Source organism: Lonchura striata, chromosome 23, assembly GCF_046129695.1.
Source record: "Lonchura striata isolate bLonStr1 chromosome 23, bLonStr1.mat, whole genome shotgun sequence".
In the NCBI taxonomy this organism is placed as follows: Eukaryota; Metazoa; Chordata; class Aves; order Passeriformes; family Estrildidae; genus Lonchura; species Lonchura striata.
In genome coordinates, this window is record NC_134625.1 from 2,768,403 (window position 1) to 2,790,785 (window position 22,383).

The following is a 22,383-nucleotide window of genomic DNA, read 5'->3' on the forward strand; positions in this document are numbered from 1 at the left end:
CAAGTTCTCTGGGTGTTTACTTTGTCCTCTGCGTGCGCTGGTGGAGCGGCGCTCCTGCCCTTGAACCGAGGGAGAATTCAAATAAACCAACCCCTTCGGCACAGCTGGGCTCTTCTGCCATCTGCGGCTTCCCAGAGCAGCCCCGGCTCGCCTTGGGAACCAGCCTGGGCCGCGGGATCGCCGGGTCTCCCCAACAGCTGAAAGAAATTTGCTGGATCAGATAAAACTGCCCAGAAACGGGAGCAGAACTCGATAGCGTTTCTTGCTGCCCTCTCGAGCTGTCAGTGTAACCCTGAGTGCAGTTTGTGGGCAGAAATGGCAGTGAGCAAACCGCTCCATAAAACCCAGAGTGATTCTGTAATTATGATTGGAGGCTTTTCCTGATGCTTAATTCGCATATATACTTTACAGTGATGCAGTGATGATAAAATATGGTTGTTTTTAAATAAAGCACGGGAATAATTTTGTTGTTGATATCTGGATGCAGCTTCTTGGAAAGCAAATGGCTCTATGAACACTCAATAAACTGGGACTTATTCCTACCAAGCATGTGTATTGCTGCACTTGTTTCTGTGCTGAAGTAAAACTCCCAGTTATTGTGTGTGTGTTGGATACGTGTTTATATACGCAGCTGATAGATGAGATGTTTAAAGTCTATGTTGAGTGTTATCAGCAGTGGAATTGTATGGCCGGGCTGATAAATGAAGTAACTGTGCTAAATGAGCTCTGATCTAATCCATCATAGCATTACGCAAGGCCTGTTGGACATTAACATGAATGACAGCTGTGGATTTATTGTTTTCTTGGAGAAACCAGTGTTTGATTGAGACTCAGAGTGTCAGAAACACCATTCCTGAGACTCACCTCAGGCAAGTTCTGTTGCTGGTTCCATGATTTAGTTTGTATTTTGCTGGTTTAGCAATTTATTGTAGAGTCATTTAGGTTGGGAAAGACCTCTGGGATCATATTTAGTTTGTGTTTTGCTGGTTTAATGATGTAGTTTTTATTTTTGATGATGAAAGTGACATTTCACACAGCTGAATGGTCGTGTGTGATCTGGCCAAGGAAAGGACTGCCCTCTCTAGAAGCAGCTATGGAGATAAAAGTGGATATAATGTATACCACAAAAGGATATAGGAGAAAGCACCATTTTTTTGGGACTAGAAATGAGAACAAGACTAATATTGGTGGTTTTTCATTGCTATGGTTTGCCTGTAAAGCCCAGCAGAAGGAGCCAGCAGATGACAGGTCTCAGTGAGCAGGTTTAGAGCAATTGAGAGCGGTAGCGGCATCGCAGCAGTAGATTCATAGAAACTTGTGAAACAAGTGCGGCCTGATGATAGATGGTCAAATGATTATTGTTTGCAAACAATATTATCTCCAATAGATAAGCTGTTTACTTTGGACTCCAGCTCCTCTGGGTGGAACAGAGTCTAATTTATCAAGGCAGAGCGGTTCAATGCGGATGCCTAATGCCCCAGCTGTGGAAAAACTCTTACATTAAGAATAGTACTTGGAACCACAGTGAAGTTCAGCTCTAACTCACTTTTACAGATGGTTTCTATATTGCAAAGAATATTAGCTGTTTCCTGGTTGTGCTTTTTTTTTTTTTTTTTTTCTTTAAACCCCAAACACTTTGTTGTAAGAGAGTTAAAAGACGAACTCCTGAAACTCACAGTAGACATGTGCCTGTTTGTTTTGTAGCCATTTCCGTGCCTCATCTTAGTCTGGAGCTTTGGGCTTTCAATTTGGATAATCTGGCGCTATGCATCCAACCCCTGGGCGCTTCCAGGCACTGCTCCTCATTGCTGCCACCAGCCTTGTCACTGTCACCAGCACAGGTAAGACCTCGCCCAAGCTGGGGGCTTGGAGGTTTTGGGGTGGAGCTCAAACTTTGGAACAAACAACACTTGGGAGTGCATTTCAAATTGGCCAGCTTTGATGGATATTGTCTATGAGCTGCTCTTAAGGAAGTATGGAGCACTGAAACACAGCCTTACATTCAATACATGACTTTGCTTGTGAAAACTTGGCTCAGGACAAGCTCCAGAGCATGGAAGACTCTGGGTTATGTGGATTTGTTCCTTGGGATCTCCATGGATTCAGCTGGACGCCGGTTCTGCTGCATGCAGTGCATCTTGTGTTCCCAGGGGTTGGGAGGGGTTTGGATTTTCAGGGGGAGAGAGGAATCAGCCCTTTGAAATCTGAAAGCTGATGCGTGGCTGCAGTTGGAACAGCTCTGGTGTTAAAAAAAAGAGGAGGGATGGTTTTAATTGACACATCTGCTCTGTGTAGTCAGCTTGTCTTAACGTAACCACACAAAAAAGAAGCTTTTACTACTTTTAGCACTTCATAGCCAATCGTTATGAGCAAATGGGATAAATTTTATTTTTCAAGCAGTCATAGGAGATAAATTCCAGCTGCAGGGTCACTGCTACCAATTTTGCCTTTTACGCGAAGTGCAGTGTTGGTGTCAGAAGTGAGGGCAGGGGCGAAGATGAAAGTAGCAGTATGATTTCATAGCAATTGGTGGCAAGCAAACTGAAAGGTCAGTGCTTCCCTCTTATCCCTGGAAATTCAAACTGAACTAATAGGAAAAACAGTTTTCTAATTAAAAGCTAAAAATGGACATCTGGAGTCCTGCGAAATGCTTGGATACCATTTTTATGGATTTCATCTTTTTTTGTTAAGTGAAGCCACACTTTAATTTCCAGTTTTATTTTATGTTTATGCAGATAGTTTATGGTTCAGTTAAAAATGTGCAGTTTCTCATCTGAAACTCATAACCAGAGCTGGGATGGACTGACTTGAGAAGAAAAGCATGAACCCAGGGCCCCACCTATAAGAAAACTGTCTCTGGCTTGGATGTCATTTAATATCATCTTGACCCGTACTATCTGGAATTCCTTAGATCCTTTACAAAATAGAAGTCATTTTTCCCTGCCAATGTGTCTATTTTTAATTTAGATTTTTCTCCTAATTTATGTTACTAACCAATTAAGTATTACTGGTGTTAATTGTGTTTTACTTGCTTCCTTCATGCAAAATCTTTAGTGGAGAATTCAATAGAAAACAAATGGAAATACTTCCCAGTGCTTCATTGGCCAGGATAGGAAAAAATCTCTTCCAACAAGCAGGAATTTTCTTCTGGCAAATAAATGGATTCTCATAACCAAGTTCTGTGGAATTGAACCTTTTATTTATTAGCAGCTCTTCCTGTTTCTGTTCATCTTTACTCAGTAAAGATAATGGATGCCCAATTCATCATCCTTGTCCTGATGAAGTCCATGTATTTGGAATTAGCAAGAGCCTTTGCTGTTCGTCCAGCTTTTTTTTATCCGGCTATTTTTAATTAGTTCTGCAGACTTGGAGACGGTTCTGTGTAAATACCTGGCAGGCTCCTGCCATTTCTAGCATTTTATAAGTCACGTCCAGGCCTGTTTCATATGGGACAGATCAGCTACAGCTGCGTGTTCCTGTGCTCCGTCTCTTCAGGTGACGGGTGCTCTTTTCCTCTGGATAAATCCAGTGGGATTGCAATTTTTGCTGGCCCTGGCAAGCGTGATGCCTCTGCCTTGTGCACACTTGGGAATGTACTTCCCCCTTACTGCACCTATCTCCATTTAGTTGTTGTTACCCCCTTTGTGGGGTTTGAATCTTGATGTTTTCCCAGTGTTTGAGAGTGAGCAGGAATCTCTCCTGAGTTCCTTTTGTCAAGGAAGGGCAACACTTTCTTGAGTATCACTAGCAATTCAGAGTTTAGAGACTCTTTATATGGTGAGTCTTTCCTACCAGTCAACACATTTTTAACCTTATCACCCGTGTCCATGCAAAATCCTGGTCTCTAACTCAATATCTGTATATTTTTCCTTTTAGATATAACCGCCCGTTTTATTTCTGAGCCCTCGTCTACTGTCCAGAAGTCTGGTGAGCCCGTCCAACTCCGCTGCTCTGCCGAGCCCTCCACAGCTCGCATTTCCTGGCTGTTTAATGGGGAGCCTCTGAACAGCAGGGTGGGAGAAGTGGAAATCCAGTCAGGATCTTTGACAATCGTGTCCCTGAGCCCGGCGACGTGCGGGCACTATCAGTGCGTGGCGAGCAGCGGCGTGGGTGCTGTGCTGAGCCGGCCGGCCACCGTGTCCATGGGCAGTAAGTTCATCTGCATTTCTGCTCTTTGCTCCTTGCCAATTCTCAGCTGGCTTGTGTGGTTTGTTCTTCTTTGACTTCTAAAAAATGCCTAGATCAAAATGTTCTGGGGTGTTTTTTTTCCTCGGCCAGTACTTAGAATGTGATGGATTGTACACGTCTTGCCTTTTTTTAAATTATATCATCTGAGACCTGTTAGGTGATGTAGCCCTGGAACAGATTCCTGAGAAAGCTTGTGGGTCCCCATCCTTGGGGACTTTTAAAGCCTCAGCTGGACCAAACCATACCTGATGGATTTAGTGTTGGTGTCAGCCTCATTTCGAGTTGAAGGATCTCAAGGATCTCCTTCAGCAAACACAAATGTTATTCAATGAAATAATATTCATTTCCATGAATTGGCCTGAAAATACAATGCTTCCCTTCGCAAAGGATGTTGAAAGAGCAGCTGAGCTGCCATGCCATTGTAAAAGCATGCTTGAGAGTTGAGGAGAAATCTCTGGTAATTGTTGCCTGGGAGCTGCAGATTTTAATTTGATTTGATCAAACCAGTGTTGATCTTCTCACCTCTTAGGGACAGCTTCCCTTCCCTTAATTGCACTAGTTCTTCTGATCAGTCTTTGCCTTTATGCTTGATTTGTAAATTGTGTGACCTCAAGGGATTTGGAAGAAGAAGGACAATGTCTTCCATGTGGAAAGGACAGTGCAGTGCTGAGAATGGGAGTACAATATTCCTGCATGAGCATGATTTGTCTGCTTGGGATCTGTGGGCTGTTTGAATCAGGTCTTTGTCAAGCAGGGTTTGAGTGATTTCTCTGGAAGGGTACCTCATCTATGGAGCATGTCCAAAATCCCCTTGGGAGGAAAATCTCTTATAAGTGTTTTGGTAAAGTACTGACCCATGGCCAGTCCCTCTCAAGAGAGCTCCAAGGGTGGCCAACATAAGAAAACTTCACAGCCTGAAAGAAGTTTGAACATGGAGGGAGTAGAAGAGCAGCTTTCACACTTCCCTCCTCCCTTGGAAGTTTTGGCAGCACACAGAAAGGTGCTGGGAGCTCTCTGCCTGCCTCACAGCACTGCTGTGTTCATTATCATCCCAGAAAGACAATTCCATGTTTTTATGGACAGGCTTCCTGCTGTCACTGTGAATTGTCTTCTGTAGTGCCCTCAGAGCGTGTCAGGAGTCCTGAAGCCTTTCCAGTGTCTCTACTGGCTTTTCTGGGAGCAGTTGAGGTGATGTAGGAATTCTTTTTCTCCTCACTGTTCCCAGGTAAAAGATTTTTGTAGTAAGGATGCTTGATAAGGAGGGTTTATGGTGTTATGGGCTACAGGATAGACCAGGCCTTTTGATGTGAATGTCCAAAAGGTGCACCAAATAATCAGCATGGAACCAGCTGTATTCTGAACACAAATACTGAGCTTACTGCCCTTCCCCTCTCCTAAGCCGTGGCTGCTCTTACCCTGTTCCCAACTCTCTCCAGGTTTAGCTGCCTTTGATGCCTTGGGGACGGCTGCTGTTGCAGCAGAGGAAGGAGGCACAGCTCTCATCAGGTGCAAGGTGCCAGAAAGTCACCCCAAAGCACAGGTTCGCTTCCAGGTGCGGGGGAAATGGCTGGAACAATCAACAGGTGAGGTGTTTTGTGCAATAGAAGTATCCAACAAAAGCTTGCCTAGAGTTTTTTTCTTTGAACCTAAAGGAAAAAACTACTCTGGAAAGCTGCAGAACCTCCTGTGCAGATTACTTTATCTAAACCTACCCTTGGAAATGAGTCTCCTTTGCATGGTGATTTCTTTTTGATCCTATATTTAGAATAAATAGGTGTAGCTGACAAATTAATTTTAAAAAATTACAAAAATGGAAGATATCTTCTGAAACTAAATTAAACTTAATCTTCTTTTCACCTTCCCCACTTGTTTAGCCAACTACCTAATTCTTCCATCTGGAAACCTGCAAATTTTGAATGTATCTTTAGAAGACAAAGGATCCTACAAGTGTGCAGCATACAACCCAGTTACTCACGACCTCAGAGTAGAACTCACTGCACGGAAGCTCACAGTCACACGTGAGTATTCAGTTCAGATTTCCAGAATTAATACAGCTCAAACAGAGTAAATAGCATCCTTTTTTTTAGCAAGAGCCTATCAGTGCCTCCAATACCATAATATGTAAGATCTCTCCTGCATTCTTTGCACATTCAGTTGTTATTTCCCCTCACTGTGGAGGAGCAGCATGACTGCTTTTCAAATCCCAGGCAGTCACTTTTGGAAAGGGGATACTGCTAATACTTCTGTCCCCAGATCTGTTTTGGAGCAGGACTTCTGGGAAGCAGTGTTACAACATTGTGCTCTGTCCCAAGTGCAGTGTTTGAAAGACATGGAGGAGGACAGAGAATGGGATGGGAGGGTATGGTTTAAAAGCTTGGTTGGTTTCTCCTGCAAGGAAAAGCTAAGAGAATTGAGATAGTTCACCCTGTAAAACAGAAGGTTTAAGGGTGACCTAATTGTGACCTTCCAGTACCTGAAGGGAGCCTACAGGAAAACTGGAGAGAAAGGGCCTGGAGTGAGAGGGGGGGATGGCACTGATGGAGAGTAGGTTTACATTAGATGTTGGGTCCCTGTGAGGGTGGTGAGGCCCTGTGAGGCTCTCTGCCAAGAGAAGCTGTGGCTGTCCCATCTCTGGAAGTGTTCAAGGCCAGCATGGACAGGGCTTGGAGCAGCCCGGTCTAGTGGAAGGTGACCAGAAACCCAAACCATACCATGATTCTATTCCACAATTCATCTCCTTTCTTCCAGGTCCTTCTTCAGGGGGCTCCCACATCCTTCACCCGCTGGCTCCCCAGAGCCTGGCAGTGCCCCGGCACAGCTCCCTGACCCTGGAGTGCGTGGTCAGTGGGTCAGCGCCGGCCCCCATCCGCTGGCTGAAGGACGGCCGGGATGCGCTGGGGAGAGGCAGGTGGAAGCTGCTGCACTCCCACCTGGTCACAGACCGGCTGGAGCCATCGGATGCTGGGAATTACTCCTGCGTGGTGGGAAGTGGCTCTGGAGCAGTGAAATATGTTAACTATTCGCTTACTGTACTTGGTAAGAATTAAAGACATTTTCACATCCAGGCAACAAACATACCCTTCATATACCTGCTAGTTTTGGCACCTGCCTCCAAACAACCTTGCATTCTTTCTCAACCTTAAGCATATTAAAATAAAGAATACAGATCTGTTTATAATGACCATATCCCATTATTTCTCCCAAGTTAAAATCCGTAATTATTTATCTCTTCAAACCATTTGCAGTCTGAAATAATGAAACAGTGAAGGATAACAAACTCCAAGGGAAGAACTGATCCATTTATTTTCCTGCAGAGTGCCAGTGTCAGTAATGTGCCAGAGACCAGATTTGCTTCTTTTGAGAGGTTGTATGTGAACAAAAACTGGTGAGGGAAGGTGATACTTGGATGAGAACATAAACAAAAGCAAAAGAAACATAATCATATATTTGGCCTCTTTTGTTTGGCTGCTAGTTGTTCTTCACCTCCCCTTTCCATTGTAGCAGATTTTCCTGGTATTTAAGTTTTTCTGCATTGACAGATTTTGTTTGGTTTTTAAAATGTGTATGTTGGAGTTACTCAGCAAACGGGGTGTTGACACACAGCACACCTCTTTTTGGGAGATGTCACTAATTAATTGTTTTGAAAATAGAAGTATTTTATTGACAAGATTAATGCAAACATGTGGCTCTTGAAATAAAAGGGAGAAACCATTCAAATAAGCCCATGTGTGGGAAAACCAGCTTTGGGCTGTGCAGCTTGGGGTGCTTGCTCAGCCTTTGGCTGTGATAAGCCTGTGTAATGTTCCACAGCAGTTTTTTCAGGACTTAGTCTAAGTCATTTATGTAGAATCATTTCCCTTTTCCAGAACCTGCCTCACTCTCCAGGGGACTGCAGGACGAAACCGTGGCCGCGGGAGCGAGCGTCCATTTCTGGTGCGAGGTTGGCGGCAGCCCTGCTCCCACCCTCACCTGGCTGCACAACGCGGCTCCTCTCCGCCCCTCCCCACGACATTTCCCCACAGGAAACCACCTGCGGATCTGCGGGGTCACCCTGGAGGACTCTGGCTTCTACCAGTGTGTGGGGAACAATGGAATTGGGTTTGTGCAGTCCACGGGGAGACTCCGTGTCCAGCCAGGTAGGAGCACTTGCAGCCCTCAAGAACTCACATTAAGCATTTATACTTCAAGCTTTATTCTGTTGTGGTATTTTTTTTTTTCCTAGATTATGTATTAATTTGTTTCTGACCACTGATCTTACAAAGAAGGTGCTTTCAGCTGGATTTTAAGAGGTGCAGGGATTTCTGGGGTGGTGTGGCTACTTGATGCTTAAAACCTGGATTATCAGCTACAATCAAATCAGCTTATGATTGGTTTTGATGCGATTTATTCTTAAATAGAATCAGGATCCTGTTGTGCTGGATGAGCTGGTACTCCTAATAGTATTGGCTGCTGAGTAGTTCCTGCTCCATAATCAAGTTTACTCAACAATCCCCAGGTCTGGGGTTAATGCACACTTCCCCTCTATCAGATTGGTAGGATCAGGTACCAGTAGTCTTTTTGATCTCTTTTCTATCTAAGATACCTTCTAATACCCAGAGAATTGATTTCTGCTGGCACAAGGATGCTGGCAAGACTGCTGCTGTCCCCATTCTCTCCCTGTTGTGCGTAGCTGAAGCTTTGAACCTTCTCTGGACCAGTTGTGGTTGGTGTGAGCTGTGCAGAGCCTGGCTGAGCAGAGATTTCGTGGCCTGTGCATGTGTGGAGTGGACTAAGCCAGTCTTTCCCACACTGTGTTCCACACTGACAGTCAAGTCTTTTACATTTAGAGAATTTAAAGTGCAGTTTGAATATAGGTTTTATCAGCTTTCTCTAAGGTGGAGTCTGTGCTGATGTCTTCAGACTGGAAGGGAAGTCTAGAGATGCTGTGTAGAGAAGAAATAATTTTTAAAATGGTTAGAAGGAACCACATGTGATTTTATAAATTGTATTGACTTGTACTGGCATTAAGTGTCATATCCCTTAGCTGAATTCGTTCTTTGGTTGCTTTTCCCCCCAGGCAAAGACTCTGTCCCCATCATCATCTCTTCCCCAGCCAACACCACCGTGGTGGCTGGTGGGGATGTGACCCTGTCCTGCAATGCCACCGGCCTGCCCGCTCCTCTGATCCGCTGGTACGACAGCAGAGGCCTCGTGATCAGCCACCCCAGCCGGGGGCTTCCCCCCAAAGCACCGAGCCCTCCCCCAGCAGGGCCAGAGCCCTCCTGCCCCTCGGTGCCCCGCGTGGGCTGGGGCTCGCTGCGCCTGCGGAACGTGACCCCGGAGCGCGCCGGGCAGTTCCGCTGCGAGGCCAGCAACCAGCACGGCTCTGCCCTGTCCACAGCCTTCCTTACCGTCGGTAAGTTGAAGCCCCAAACTTCCCTCTTGGCTCCCTGATTTAGGTGAGAAATGCCTCAAAATAAGAAATGCGTGGCAGGTGGGTGGGGTGGAGTCTCAGGGAAAGGAAGGAGAGGAGTCTTGGTTGTCTTCATGGAGCAGTTCCTCCATCCTGCCTTAGGCAAAGGAGGAATTCTGTGTGCATTGCATGGGCTTAGCATCTTCCATGTGAAAAAAACTATCTGAGGATGTGTTGGACTAAACCCTTTTCTGACTCAGAGATGGGGCAACTGAGAGGACGAAATGCCTTTCGTGCCTTAAAGTCAATTATCTAAAATTACCCCTCGTTAGGTCCTAATACAATGCATCTTTCATAGCTCTATTTCTCCAAAGTATTTTACAAAACCATACTTTAAAGCTTGTTTCTATTTCCATTTCTCTCTGAACAATATCTGTCCTATTCCATAGCATTTCTAAGTCAACATTTCTTGTCCCAATGTTTATGTACAAATGCATACTATCTGAGCCTCCTGTCAGGTTTTGAGAATTTTCTACAAATCTATTTCCCACAGGGTGGTATTTTTTTTATTTATTTATTGAAATTGCTACTAGGAAAAAAGAGTACTAACATTAAAGCAAGATGGGAAAGAGCCTTTCCTTGCATTGGAATATTATGTGACATTAATAACAGGTTTGAGCTCCCCCAAGTTCCCTTCACAAGAGCTGAGATACAGATTTTTAGTTACATGAAGTTACTTAAGTTTCTCAGCTCTTTCAGCACCTTGCCTCAGTTAATTTAGCTGAATGCCAGGGAGATTTCAGGTCAGTGGGATTTAATGTGGCCCCATATTTAAGGTTCTTTGGTTAGAGTTTAAAACTCCTGTAAATAACATGAAAAGATGCTTAAAGGTTCACTTAGGGAAAAAAAAGAAAGAAGAAACCTCAAAAAAGTGATCCCATCATGTAGTTTTATAAATCAGTTATTTTTGGACCTTGCTGAGTGGAAAAACGAAACTAAATATCATCCCAGAATTCAGCCTGTGTTAAAGAGAAAAATCCCAGTGCTTTGCCTCAGAATTTTATGGCAGTGAGTTCAATTTTAATGCTTTGTTTATTAACTTTTATCGGTTTCTAATACGTTGTACTGGCTGCTGATTATGGTGCAGAGGGTGGTTAAGGCATTTGGTTTTGATATAAAAGTCTCTGAGGACTTTCTGGGAGCTGTTAGGGGTTTAGAACAGCTCCCAGCCATGCCAAAGACATGCTCAGACACTCAGCTGTTTAATGAAGAATTCCTGCCAGGTAACACTTCCGAAGCACCTGAATGACTTCAGCTGGGATTCCATTTCTTTGGTAGAAGGATCAGCTTAAACACCTCTCAGCCCAAGTACCCAGTCCCGTAATTTGCCTTGTCCCAGCACACAGCAAGAAAGCCCATTTGGCTGAAAAATATATCTTTTTTTTCCCTTCTGCTGGATCTGTTCCAGGCTGTGATTCATTGCATGGTCTTACAGCGGGCAGGACAACTTCAGCTGCCATCATAGTGAGAAACCACCAAAATGTAAAATGATGCCTCAGGATCCTGTACTCGCAGCCCTCCCTTTTTTGGGTCTTTTTTAGATAGTTGTAGGGTTGGCCTGCATGGCAGGAGCTTCCCAGAGCTACTGAACACAAGGTTAAATCTCCAAAATAACTTCATCTAATGGAAATAAAGGAGAAAAATACACTGCAGGCAGCCTGAGTAGCAGGAGAGGGAGTGAGAAACACAACGAGCATTTAGTCTACACAGGTGGGTGTTTCAGGGGCAAACGGGCCGAAGTTGCTCCTACAGAAACCTTAGAGAAGCTCTGAGAAGTCCTAATGTGATTTGAAATGTGCCAGGTGTAGGTGACCTCACTGATGTGCTGTGTTCAGGTTTTCAGAGGGCTTCCCCAGCCTCTGCTGAGATATTTGGAGAGCTTGGAAAGCAGGGAGGATCCTCTGGCTGTTAAAGGAGCAGGGAAGAAGTGCCTGGGAATGTGACCCGTTAGCACAGCAGATATAAAACCTGGAGCTGCTGGCTTTGCCTGGTCAGGAGGGGAGCAGGAGAACAAGCAAAGGTGCTGTGAAACACAGCAGCTGGGGGAAGGTTTCTGCAGGAGGAGAGGCTGAAAACGTGAGGGCTCTTCCCCTTCGAAATGAGGCAGCTGAAGGGGAGAAACAACAGCAGGCAGTAGAGCTCTGGGTATTATGGAATGTATGAGTTGGAGCCAGGCTGGGAGAGTTGGGATGGTTCATCCTGGAGAAGAGAAGGATCTGGGGAGATCCTAGACCCCCTTCCATGCCTAAGAGAGCTGGAGAGGATTTTTGTCCAAGGGCCTGGAGTGACAGGACAAGGGGGGAATGGCCTCACACTGCAGGGGGCAGGGATGGATGGGATATTAGAAAGAAATTCCTCCTTGTGAGGGTGGTGAGGCCACAGAGAAGCTGTGGCTGCCCCATTCCTGGGAGTATCCAAAGCCAGGTTGGGCTTGGAGCAACCTGGGATAGTGGAAAATATCACTGCCCATGGCAGTGGGGTGGAACTGAATGGCCTTTAAGGTCCCTTCCAACTCAATTCTAAGATTCTATGAATACATTCTTTTAATGCCCAAATTTTGGTCACTCAGTCCTTCTCCAGTTGCTGATGGCGTCAGGATTTTGGGTGCATGCAGCCTTTGGCCTGACTCAGCTCAGTGCTGCTGGTGTTCTTGGTGGGATTGAGGGAGAGGTGAGCTGAGGGAGAAAAATCTCATTGGCTAAGGGGAAGGGGATGGCACTGAGAGCAGCAGCCAAAAAAAGTTGCATAATGACACAGCAGCAGAGAGAAGGCTGATGCGCTGGGTTATATGGGTAGTAATTATACCAGAAACTTTGCAAAAAAGAGCTTTGATCTGAATTACTCAATGGGAATTGTTACCCGGGGGTTGTTTTCCAAAGCAAAAATACAACAACCCAGCAGTTGTTGACGACTCCCCTCCTGCAGCAATAAACACAGTGCTGGCTGTGGGTCTGCTGTCACCAGCTGAAACCACAACTCATCCTCCACTCCAAGAGTCCGTGTCCCCAGTGCCAGCAGGCGCCAAACCAAACCGTGCCCACCCACATCCTCAGGGTCCACCACGGTGCTGAGGGCCTTCCACCTCCTCCCATTTGTTTCCAATATCACGCCCTTCCCTCTGCTCCACTGACAGCAGAGATACCCTTTCACTCAGGGGTTGTTCTGGGAGTGTCTGGCGTTTTAAGACCATCTGGGCTTTGGGGACATCCTCCCCACGTTGTTGCCTTCTTCCTGTCTCTGAATTTTGTGGCATTGCTAAATAAATGAGAAGAAACAAACAAGGAATGCTTGCCGAGAGCATGTCTTCAATTTGAAAAGAGAACTTTCCTTCCCAGCTTTTTAAAAAGTGGCCAAAAATAGCAGCCACACTTGCTGCTGGTATTTTAATGGAGGTTTGAAGGAATCTGAGTCAGCCGGGCTAACACTGCCTAGGCTTTACATTACCAAGGAATTTGTTTGTTTTGTAAACCAAGTTCTCTTCATTCCCTTCCCCGTCCAGACCCCGGCACATAACATAAACCTACACAAATCTGAAAGGACGGACAGGGCTCCAAACATCTGGCTGTCCCACTGCTGCCGTGTGCAGCCTTGAGGAGCTGTGCTGCTTCCCAAACCTTCTTGCTTTAAGTACTGATGTTTTCTTGTCCTGGATAATCTCAGATGTCCAACCTGCCACCCTTTTCCTGCCTGGAATGCTGACGATCCCTGCATCAGCTGCATAGGGCTTTTTTTTTGTCTTGTGGCATCTTTTAGAGTACTGATACTATATAGATTTCTTTTACATACCAGTGAAAGTAAATAGGTTGGAAGAGGCTGGAGAAGGATTTCTAGAAATGTGTTGGTATTAAATTGCATGTAGATCTTCCTGTAAACTGAGTTTATTCTCAGCATAAATTTTCAAATGAAGTAGTTGAGTTGTGCAGCTTTCAAAGCTTTTCTAAATTGCAGCTAAAACCTCAGAAACTGGAGTAGGAGAATGTCCTCTTGTGTGCATGCCAGTGCACGCCATGAAAAGTTCCTTGTACAACGACATACAAATTACTCGGTTTGTCTCACAAATTTAGCTATATACTTATTTATTTCTTTAAACATGCATTACCATGACTTAATTTAGTGGTGATACGGTCAAACTGTGCCTTTAGACCTTGAGTTTCAGGTTGTCTCCCTTTGCTACTGTGAAAAAAAAGCCAAACCAAATAAAACAAACTGAACCCCACTGCTGTGCCCTGAAAAAACACCCAGGCCACAGCTTGGCACCAGGCTCGGATCTGTGTGGGCACCTCTGGACCTGGCGTTTTGCAGCAGGGCTTGTTTGGAAATGTCATTCTGAAATGATTTAGTGTCCCCTCGGCGCAGGGTGAATGTACGTCATCGTGGGGATGTAACCAGACCCTCCCTTTGCAGTTCCTTCAACAACTGGCACGAGAGCAGGAGAAACAGCTCCTCTGGAGCTTGCCCAGAGCGACGAGAGCGGCGGCGATTTTGGTGCAGAAATGGCATTTCCAAGCTCGCCTCCAACAGATTCTCCTCTGGATGCGGCTGCGATGGAAAAAGCGTCGAGCGCCGCCGCCCCGCCCGAGGCTCCCATCATCCTGAGCCCCCCGCAGACCCCCAAGCCGGACACGTACAGCCTGGTGTGGCGGCCGGGCCGCGCCGGGGGCCTGCCCATCAACGCCTACTTTGTCAAATACCGCAAGGTACCGTCCCGGCCGTGCCCAGGACACACCGCGCTTCTGGGGCTTTCACAGGGAGCAGCAGTGCTGCTGTGCTGTGATGGTCGCTCGGGGGCTGGGGGCTCAGCCTTCCCAGAGAGAGGTCCCACAGGAGACACTTTCTAGGGGTTCGGGTAGTCCTTCAGCTGGTAACCTCAGAAAGGGGCAGGGAGCTCAGCTCTGAGCACTGATTTCAGCATCAGAAACAGGCAGGCAGCTCAGCTCTGAACAATGATTTCAGCATCAGAAACAGGCAGGCAGCTCAGCTCTGAGCACTGATTTCAGCATCAGAAACAGGCAGGCAGCTCAGCTCTGAACAATGATTTCAGCATCAGAAAGAAGCAGGCAGCTCAGCTCTGAACAGGGATTTCAGTATCAGAAACAGGCAGGCAGCTCAGCTCTGGGCAGTGATTTCAGCATCAGAAACAGGCAGGCAGCTCAGCTCTGAGCACTGATTTCAGCATCAGCCAGGGACAGGCAGCTCAGCTCTGAGCAGGGATTTCAGCATCAGCCAGGGGCAGGCAGCTCAGCTCTGAGCAGGGATTTCAGCATCAGCCAGGGGCAGGCAGCTCAGCTCTGAGCAGGGATTTCAGCCCTGCCTTGCGAGGTGTCCCCAGGCCACAGGGACAAAGAGACAGGAGCACTGTGTAGCAGTTCCACAGAGCTAGCCTTTATTCCAGCACTTTGAGAAGGAGGCTGGAACGACAGCTCCATCCAGAACAGGGCAGAAATTGGGGTTTTTATGGGGAAAAGCAGGGGTGGTACAAAGCAGAAAAATCTAATGGGTTACAAAAAAATCTACATGGGACCCCAAACCAAGGAGGGTTTCTCAATCCAGGAGGGTTGAGATGATCTTATCACAGCTCATTCAAGGGACATCTCTCCAAGGGAGAGGTTTGGCATGCTTATCTGTCTCCACACTGGTGTGAACCAGGACATGGGTTCAGGCCAGGCAGAACACAGCGTGTAGCTGAAGTTCCTGTGCCCACACAGCTTGCTTGAGGGATGGCTGACATTGTCACCAATACACTGATCTGTCTAGTTTTAAGTGAGAGTTATCCAGGCTTTTCTGTCCTGTACAGTGTCATTAGGGAGAATGGGGGTTCAGGGCTTGTGTGCAAAATCAGTGGGGTTAAAAATGCATTCAAATGTGAGCCAGCTTGAATCTGTGTGTGACAGCAGAAGGGAAGCTGAGCTTTACCTTAGTGCATCGTCAAGTTTGCTGCTCTGTGTCCCAAAGGGACTCAATTAAACCAAAGTTATCAAATATGTAAGGGAACTGATAGTTGCAGGGCAGTACCTGCTATGGCATTAAAAATGGTGTGTCAACACTGAGCTTTTCTGCTTAACATCACGTGGTGGAAATCCTGGGGTCGCTTGTGCAGAGCCAGGAGTTGGACTCCGTGATCCTTGTGGGCCACTTTCAACTCAGGACGTTCTGTGTTTCTAAAATCAGAACCAAGCAATGCCCCTGTCTGTTCTTCCAAGCAAACCAGTTTTCTGCATGGCAAAGCTGTTTGATTTATTTTTCATAAGCTTTTTAATCCTCTGCATCCTGATCTTGTCTTAGCCTGGAGGGAATGCTTAGATTTTTGACCTGTTGATTCCTGAAAACCAAGTGCCAGAGTTTGTTAGTGATAATTTCTCATCCAAAGGTGGTTGGTTCACATAAGCCCTGGAAGCTCTGAATGCTTTTTTGACCTTTTTGATGCTCTCCCTTCTCTCACACCAATCCTTTCCACATTAAATGTGTTCATTCATGCATTTCTCGGCACCGAATTTATCCTGTTTTTTAGGGTGGTGCTCTCTTTCTGTCATTAAATGATTTTATTGATTTCCCTCTTTTAATAGAGGAAAAAAAAATGTTGGGGGAATAAAAGCCTTGGAGTGGCTGCTGTAGAAGAAAACAGTTGAACAAAGACCTCTGGCATAACCTTTGATAATCCACAGTGTTTAGATCTGCCTCCAATGTTTTATTAAAGTCTTATATTGTTTAGTAGTTTATTTTTGGTGGAATCTTTGTCTTTTCCTTTGGGATTTGGGGTAATGTTTTCCTGCAAAGGTCAAGCATTAAGAGACTACCCAGAATGTCTTTTCTTTAATGGAGCTGGTGATTTCACTGCTAAGTTAAAAAGTGTTTTTGTTTTTTAGAAAAATTAACGAGCATTGGTAAACCCAAATCTTTGGTCTCCCTGCTGACTTTTTTGCCATCCTTAAGAAGTAACTAAGACATACTTTTTGTTGCCCATTTTAGCCAATAAATATTTATAAATGCTGAAATAGAGGGAAAGCTGGGCTAGTACAGGGAAATTGTCCTTCTTGTTAGGGTATTGGGTCCAGCCCTTTATTTTCCTCATCTGGTGATTTTCAGCTGAAGGCTTGAAAATCTTTTGGGCTCTTGTAGCTTTAGCCACAAATGAAAATGACAAAAAACCCAGTCAAAACCAACTCTGTGTATGTGCGTGGAGAGGGAAAATAAGTTTATCCAAGAAGTGCTGTCATAGTGGGTGCAAAGCTGCTGATTTGTAGTAGAAGCACTTGGAGACAAACTGTAGGTAAATGTAGGAAAATAGCAGGAGTTCTGGTGAGGGGCAGAGGTGCTTTGGTGCCTGTGCGTGGAGCAATGCAGGGTTTGAGCAGTCCCTGGTTCCATGTGTGCTGTGCTGATGGTTTCTGCCTCGTGAGCAGCTGGAGACAAACTGCAGGTAAATGTGAACAGTGGGAGTTTTGGCAAGAGGCAGAGGCCCTCTGGGGCGTGATGTGGGGTGTGAGCAGCTCCCTGTTCTAGTGTGCTTTGCTGATAGTTCCTCACTTATGTGCACTTGGAGACAAACCGTAGGTAAATGTAGGAGAACAGCAGGAGTTTTAGTGATGGGCAGAGGTGCTTTGGTGCCTGTGTGTGGAGCAATGCAGGGTTTGAGCAGTCCTTAGTTCTGAGCATGCTGTGCTGATGGTTTCTGCCTCATGGTTTCTGCCTTGTGAGCAGCTGGAGACAAACTGTAGGTAAATGTAGGACAGCAGGAGTTTTGGCAAGGGGCGGAGGTGCTTTGGTGCCTGTGTGTGGAGCAATGCAGGGTTTGAGTGGTCCCCAGTTCCGTGTGTGCCGTGCTGATGGTTTCTCCCTCGTGAGCAGCTGGAGACAAACCACAGGTACATGTAGGACAGTGGGAGTTTTGGCAAGGGGCAGAGGTGCTTTGGTGCCTGTGTGTGGAGCGATGGGGGCTGTGAGCAGTCCCTGGTTCCGTGTGTGCCGTGCTGACAATCTCTCCCTCGTGAGCAGATGGAGACAAACCGCAGGTACCTGTAGAGTTTTGGTGAGGGGCAGAGGTCCTCGGGGGTGCAGTGCAGGGTTTGAGCAGTCCCCGGTTTCCTGTGTGCTGTGCTGACGGTTTCTCGCTTGTGAGCAGCTGGAGACAAACCGCAGGTAAATGTAGGACAGCACGAGTTTTGGCAAGGGGCAGAGGTGCTTTGTTGCCTGTGTATGGAGCAGTGCAGGGTTTGAGTGGTCCCCAGTTCTGTGTGTGCCGTGCTGACAATCTCTCTCTCGTGAGCAGCTGGAGACAAACCACAGGTACCTGTAGGAGAACAGCAGGAGTTTTGGTGAGGGGCAGAGGTCCTGGGGGGTGCAGTGCAGGGTGTGAGCAGTCCCCAGTTCCGTGTGTGCCATGCTGATGGTTTCTCCCTTGTGAGCAGCTGGAGACAAACCACAGGTACCTGTAGAGTTTTGGCGAGGGGCAGAGGTCCTGGGGGGTGCAGTGCAGGGTGTGAGCTGTCCCCAGTTCCCTGTGTGCTCTGCTGACGGTTTCTCCCTTGTGAGCAGCTGGAGACAAACCACAGGTACCTGTAGGAGAACAGCAGGAGTTTTGGTGAGGGCCAGAGGTGCTGGGGGATGCAGTGCAGGGTGTGAGCTGTCCCCAGTGCCAAGCACGCTGTGCTGACAGTTTCTCCCCTGTGTGCAGCTGGAGGACGGCGTGAGCGCGGCGGGCGGCTGGCACACGGTGCGAGTGCCCGGCAGCGAGAACGAGCTGCGCCTCACCGAGCTGGAGCCCTCCAGCCTCTACGAGGTGCTGATGGTGGCCAGGAGCGCCGCAGGCGAGGGCCAGCCGGCCATGCTGACGTTCCGCACCAGCAAAGGTAGGTGCAGCACAATGTGCCCTGTGTCCTGGCCTTCCAGAGACATTTATTTAATGACATCAGTCATTTAATGGCATCTGCTAAGCCATATGTGGAATATTCTGCAATTTATTTGCTAAAGAACAGCCTCTAATAGCTGAAATTGCTGTAGGGCAAACTTCCTTGAGTGTGAGGCTGTTGGTAAGTAGAAGCTTTTAAAAGCTTGATAATATTATTTTTGGGGTGATTGTTAAGATTTGTACTGTGAGGTTTCTCTTGCCTTAAGGATCAAAGTTGGGAGCAGTCTGTCCTTGTTGATGTTTTTAATCACAGAAGAAACTGCACCATTGAGTTTTCATGTGTCAACAAAGCTGTTCCTGGTTTGCTTTGCAGACACCTCAGTGACAATCTTTGCTGACCACAAGCCAGCTGTTCTGATAGTTGTGTGCAGACAGCAACAAGCACAACACTCCTAATCAGAACATTTTTTTTCTCAAGCTTGGACACTGGTGCCTGTGCTCTTTAGCACACAAACAAGTAGATATTTTTTGTACAACTGTCCAAGAACAGCTTTTAAGTGACAGAGGGTAGGGTTAGATGGGATATTTGGAATAAATTCTTTCCTGGAAGGGTGGTGAGGCCCTGGCACGGGGTGCCCAGAGAAGCTGTGGCTGCCCCATCCCTGGAAGTATTCAAGGCCAGTTTGGATGGGGCTTGGAGCAACTTGGGATAGTGGAAGGTATGCCTGCCCAGGGAAGGGTATAGACCAAGATGAGCTTAAAGGTTCCTTCTGACTCAAACCCCTCTGGAATTCTATGTAGGACAGGATAGCTTAATTTTTTTTTAAGAATTTAATGTCTTAATGAAATTTGTGACACAGATTCTTTGCCCTATCCGTCTTTATCATCATCCTACCAATGAACAGATACAAAACTGATGGCCCTCAACCTCTGAAAATCTCTCAGCTGCTAAAAAAAGTCAACAACTCCCTAATTGTGACCTACCCACCCCCCAGAACATTTCTGCCTGATTAAACTTTGGGTCTCAAATCCTGGCTGATCTACTACACGCCCTACACAGCCCAGCAGACACAGCCCCAGCCTGCAGCACCTTTGGCCACACAGCCAGGAATGCTCAGTGTGGCTGACTGGTCCCTCACCTGCTCCAAAGGGAGCCTCATTCTTCATCTGCATCCAGCAGCACGCCTGATGAGGATTCTATGGCTCCTACTTACACAAAGAAACCTCTAACACAGGAGTCCTTCTCCTGCTCCCCCTTCACAGGCTGTGTGCTGCCATGAGGCCAAACACTGTTTGGAGAGGCCACAGTCATCCATCCCCAGCCTCTTCTCAGCCTTCCCCCTCCTTGCACAGACCCCCAGAGGATGAGTCTGAGAAGAATTCTCTGTAGAAAACCCCACACTTACCTGATTTTTTGTGCTACACCTCCTCCCTTTATCATCACAGGTGCACATTCCTCTACCCCACCTTCCTCCACGTGCCGGGTTCAAACAACCCCCAGGGGATTGTACCAAACTCTGGCAAAATCCCATTCCACCCATACTTTTCCATAAAAGACAGCCTAGTGTTCATACTCATGTTCCTCCTCCTACTGACCCTCCCAGCTTACTGGGAGGCCAAGAAAGCTTCACACCAGCAAAGCCACTTGTCACAGCCCATCATATTAAACCCAGGGGATGCTTCCTCTTCACTGTCCTGTGCTCAATCCCTGGCAAACTCGGGGGAGTCAGTACTGCCACCCCTACCCAGCTCCATACTACCCTGCCACCCCTACTGCCACAGGTGGAAAGCCCTCTCAGCCTGGTGTACTGGCTCCAGCTGCTTCCACAGCACTTTTACTCCTTCTCTAGGCATGGATTTCAGTGTGCAGTTTTCCCCATCTGGTGATGTTGTGATGAGTGGGTTTGGCAGCACAGGCAGGAGCTGGCGGCATCACCACTAAGCACTGTGGATGCCAGTACTGCAGATGGACAGTCACTGACCCACAGCCAAGTGCCTGGGTGGGAAATCTCTCTTTGTCTCCCAGAGGAACTCCCTGATTGCTAACCTGACTGTCCAGCTTGGGATTTGAAGCCAGGGCAGCACAGGAGAAAGTGACCTTTTAGAGTGAGCATTGACAAGCAGCATTTCCTTATGCAGGCCCTACACTGATGTACTGTCTGTCAAATCTTCTTAGAAAGAACATCATCCTCGAAAAACACACAGGCTCCATCTCCACCCGTAGGAATCCCCAAACATCCCATTGTTCCTGAAGGCACAAATAATTTCGGTGTCATCCTTCCGGATCTGTCTCGCCACAGTGGAGGTAGGAGTGTGGATGGTTTGTGGTTTGGGCACTAAAAGTTGTGTTGCAAGGAGCTGTACCTGAGTTAACCTGTGTTTATTACTGCTGCAGGTGCTTGTATTGCCTCCTCTATTTCCTGTTTATTCTGAGGTTACTCTGTTACATAGGATATTTCCTAGGATGCTGCTGCCTGCATGTGTGGCTCTCAAAAAACAAGAGTTTTCCCTTACAATCCATGTTCTTATTGCTCATTTTTAAACCTTTAGTTTCTTTTTTGCTAAATACTCTGGTTTTCTTTTTCCTTCTACTGAGAAAGAGCCAGAGGAAGAGGAAATGGGAAGTGACTGTGTCAGAGCTTTAAGTTCTCAAAGTGTGTGATATCTGTTCTGAATATTTTCCTGTGGCTTCCCAGGGTCAGGCTTATTTCTGATGGTGAGGAGATATAAGCACTTCCCAGTAGATGTGATGTTTGGCCCAATTTCCAGTGAAAAGAACATGTTTATAGTCCTTTTTCTCATCCCCCCCTCCCCCAGGCTTTAAAGTCCTTGGCTTGGTTCAGGCAGATTTACTCAGGGGCTGAGATCTCAAAGGTATCTAAAATTTGGGGTAAAGCCAAAGGTGAGTGGAGAGGTTTAATAACATGGGCAAGGAGCTGAGCTTGTGGCAGCACTGAATGTGAGAGGAGCCACACAAGGGCCTTACTTGTGCCTGGCTGCAAATGCTCAGCTGCTTCTTGCCCCAGAGCTGCCAGCCTCTGCTCCTTGCTCCACTCCTCAGCACCAGCTCCACGTACATGAATCCAGGCTGGTTTAGTAAAGCCTCACAGCTCTTACAACCAGATTTGCTAACATCCCTCTTTCCTTTCTCTCTGTCCCACTGCTGCCTGTAACTTCAGTGAGTTCCGTAAGTACATCCTGGTGCATGCTTTGTACTCTCCCTTCTCATTTCTCCAGCATTCGTTAAGGCAGATGGGTTGAAGTCTCATTGGGTCTGGGGGGATTTTGGGGGCTTGAAAATAATAACCATGTTTTTCTTGTTCACTTAGTGTATGTGTCTGTTTTCATGTAGAAATGGTTGGAGTAGTACAATACCATATAATTTTTTAATGTTACATTTTTAAGATAATAAATTCCTCTTGAATTGTCTGCTCATCATCCATCTTTTTCAGCAGAATCAAGGCAATGGTGATTTCAGGAGGATTAAAGATTCTCCATGTTAATATGGGAACTCCAAGGCAATCATCAGCAACGAGTCTAATCTGTTGTTAGTGAAAATTAAGTTTCAGCTGACTCTAATCCTCTTGTAACTGAATTTCCCCTTTCAGTTCCAGAAGCTCCTGACCGACCCACGATATCCATGGCATCGGAATCGTCCGTCTACGTCACGTGGATCCCCCGTGCCAACGGGGGCTCCCCCATCACTGCCTTCAAAGTGGAGTACAAACGCCTGGGTCGCAACAGCGACTGGCTCGTCGCAGCTGGCAACATCTCTCCCTCCAAGCTGTCTGTGGAAGTTAGGAACTTGGAGCCAGGTATCAGAAATGATCCTTCATAACTGCAGCTCTTCAGTTTTTTTCGTTTTAACTTCTGCTTGGATTACCCTGTTTCTGCTCGA

At 46.7% G+C, this 22,383-nt stretch overlaps 1 protein-coding gene and 1 pseudogene across 1 annotated transcript in view; both read left to right on the forward strand.

The window, feature by feature from the left end:
* Positions 1-22,383, forward strand: part of CDON (cell adhesion associated, oncogene regulated) — a 59,532-nt gene that overhangs the window by 18,503 nt on the left and 18,646 nt on the right. Inside the window, exons 2-12 of the mRNA XM_021525766.2 lie at positions 1,705-1,841; positions 3,877-4,149; positions 5,625-5,771; positions 6,063-6,206; positions 6,937-7,224; positions 8,055-8,324; positions 9,245-9,583; positions 14,045-14,337; positions 18,312-18,486; positions 20,662-20,790; positions 22,094-22,300. Coding sequence (XP_021381441.2) covers positions 1,766-1,841; positions 3,877-4,149; positions 5,625-5,771; positions 6,063-6,206; positions 6,937-7,224; positions 8,055-8,324; positions 9,245-9,583; positions 14,045-14,337; positions 18,312-18,486; positions 20,662-20,790; positions 22,094-22,300 — 2,341 coding nt within the window. The 5' untranslated portion in view covers positions 1,705-1,765. The remainder of the gene's footprint in view (positions 1-1,704; positions 1,842-3,876; positions 4,150-5,624; positions 5,772-6,062; positions 6,207-6,936; positions 7,225-8,054; positions 8,325-9,244; positions 9,584-14,044; positions 14,338-18,311; positions 18,487-20,661; positions 20,791-22,093; positions 22,301-22,383) is intronic.
* On the forward strand, positions 19,207-20,372 carry LOC144247419 (cytochrome b-like; annotated as a pseudogene).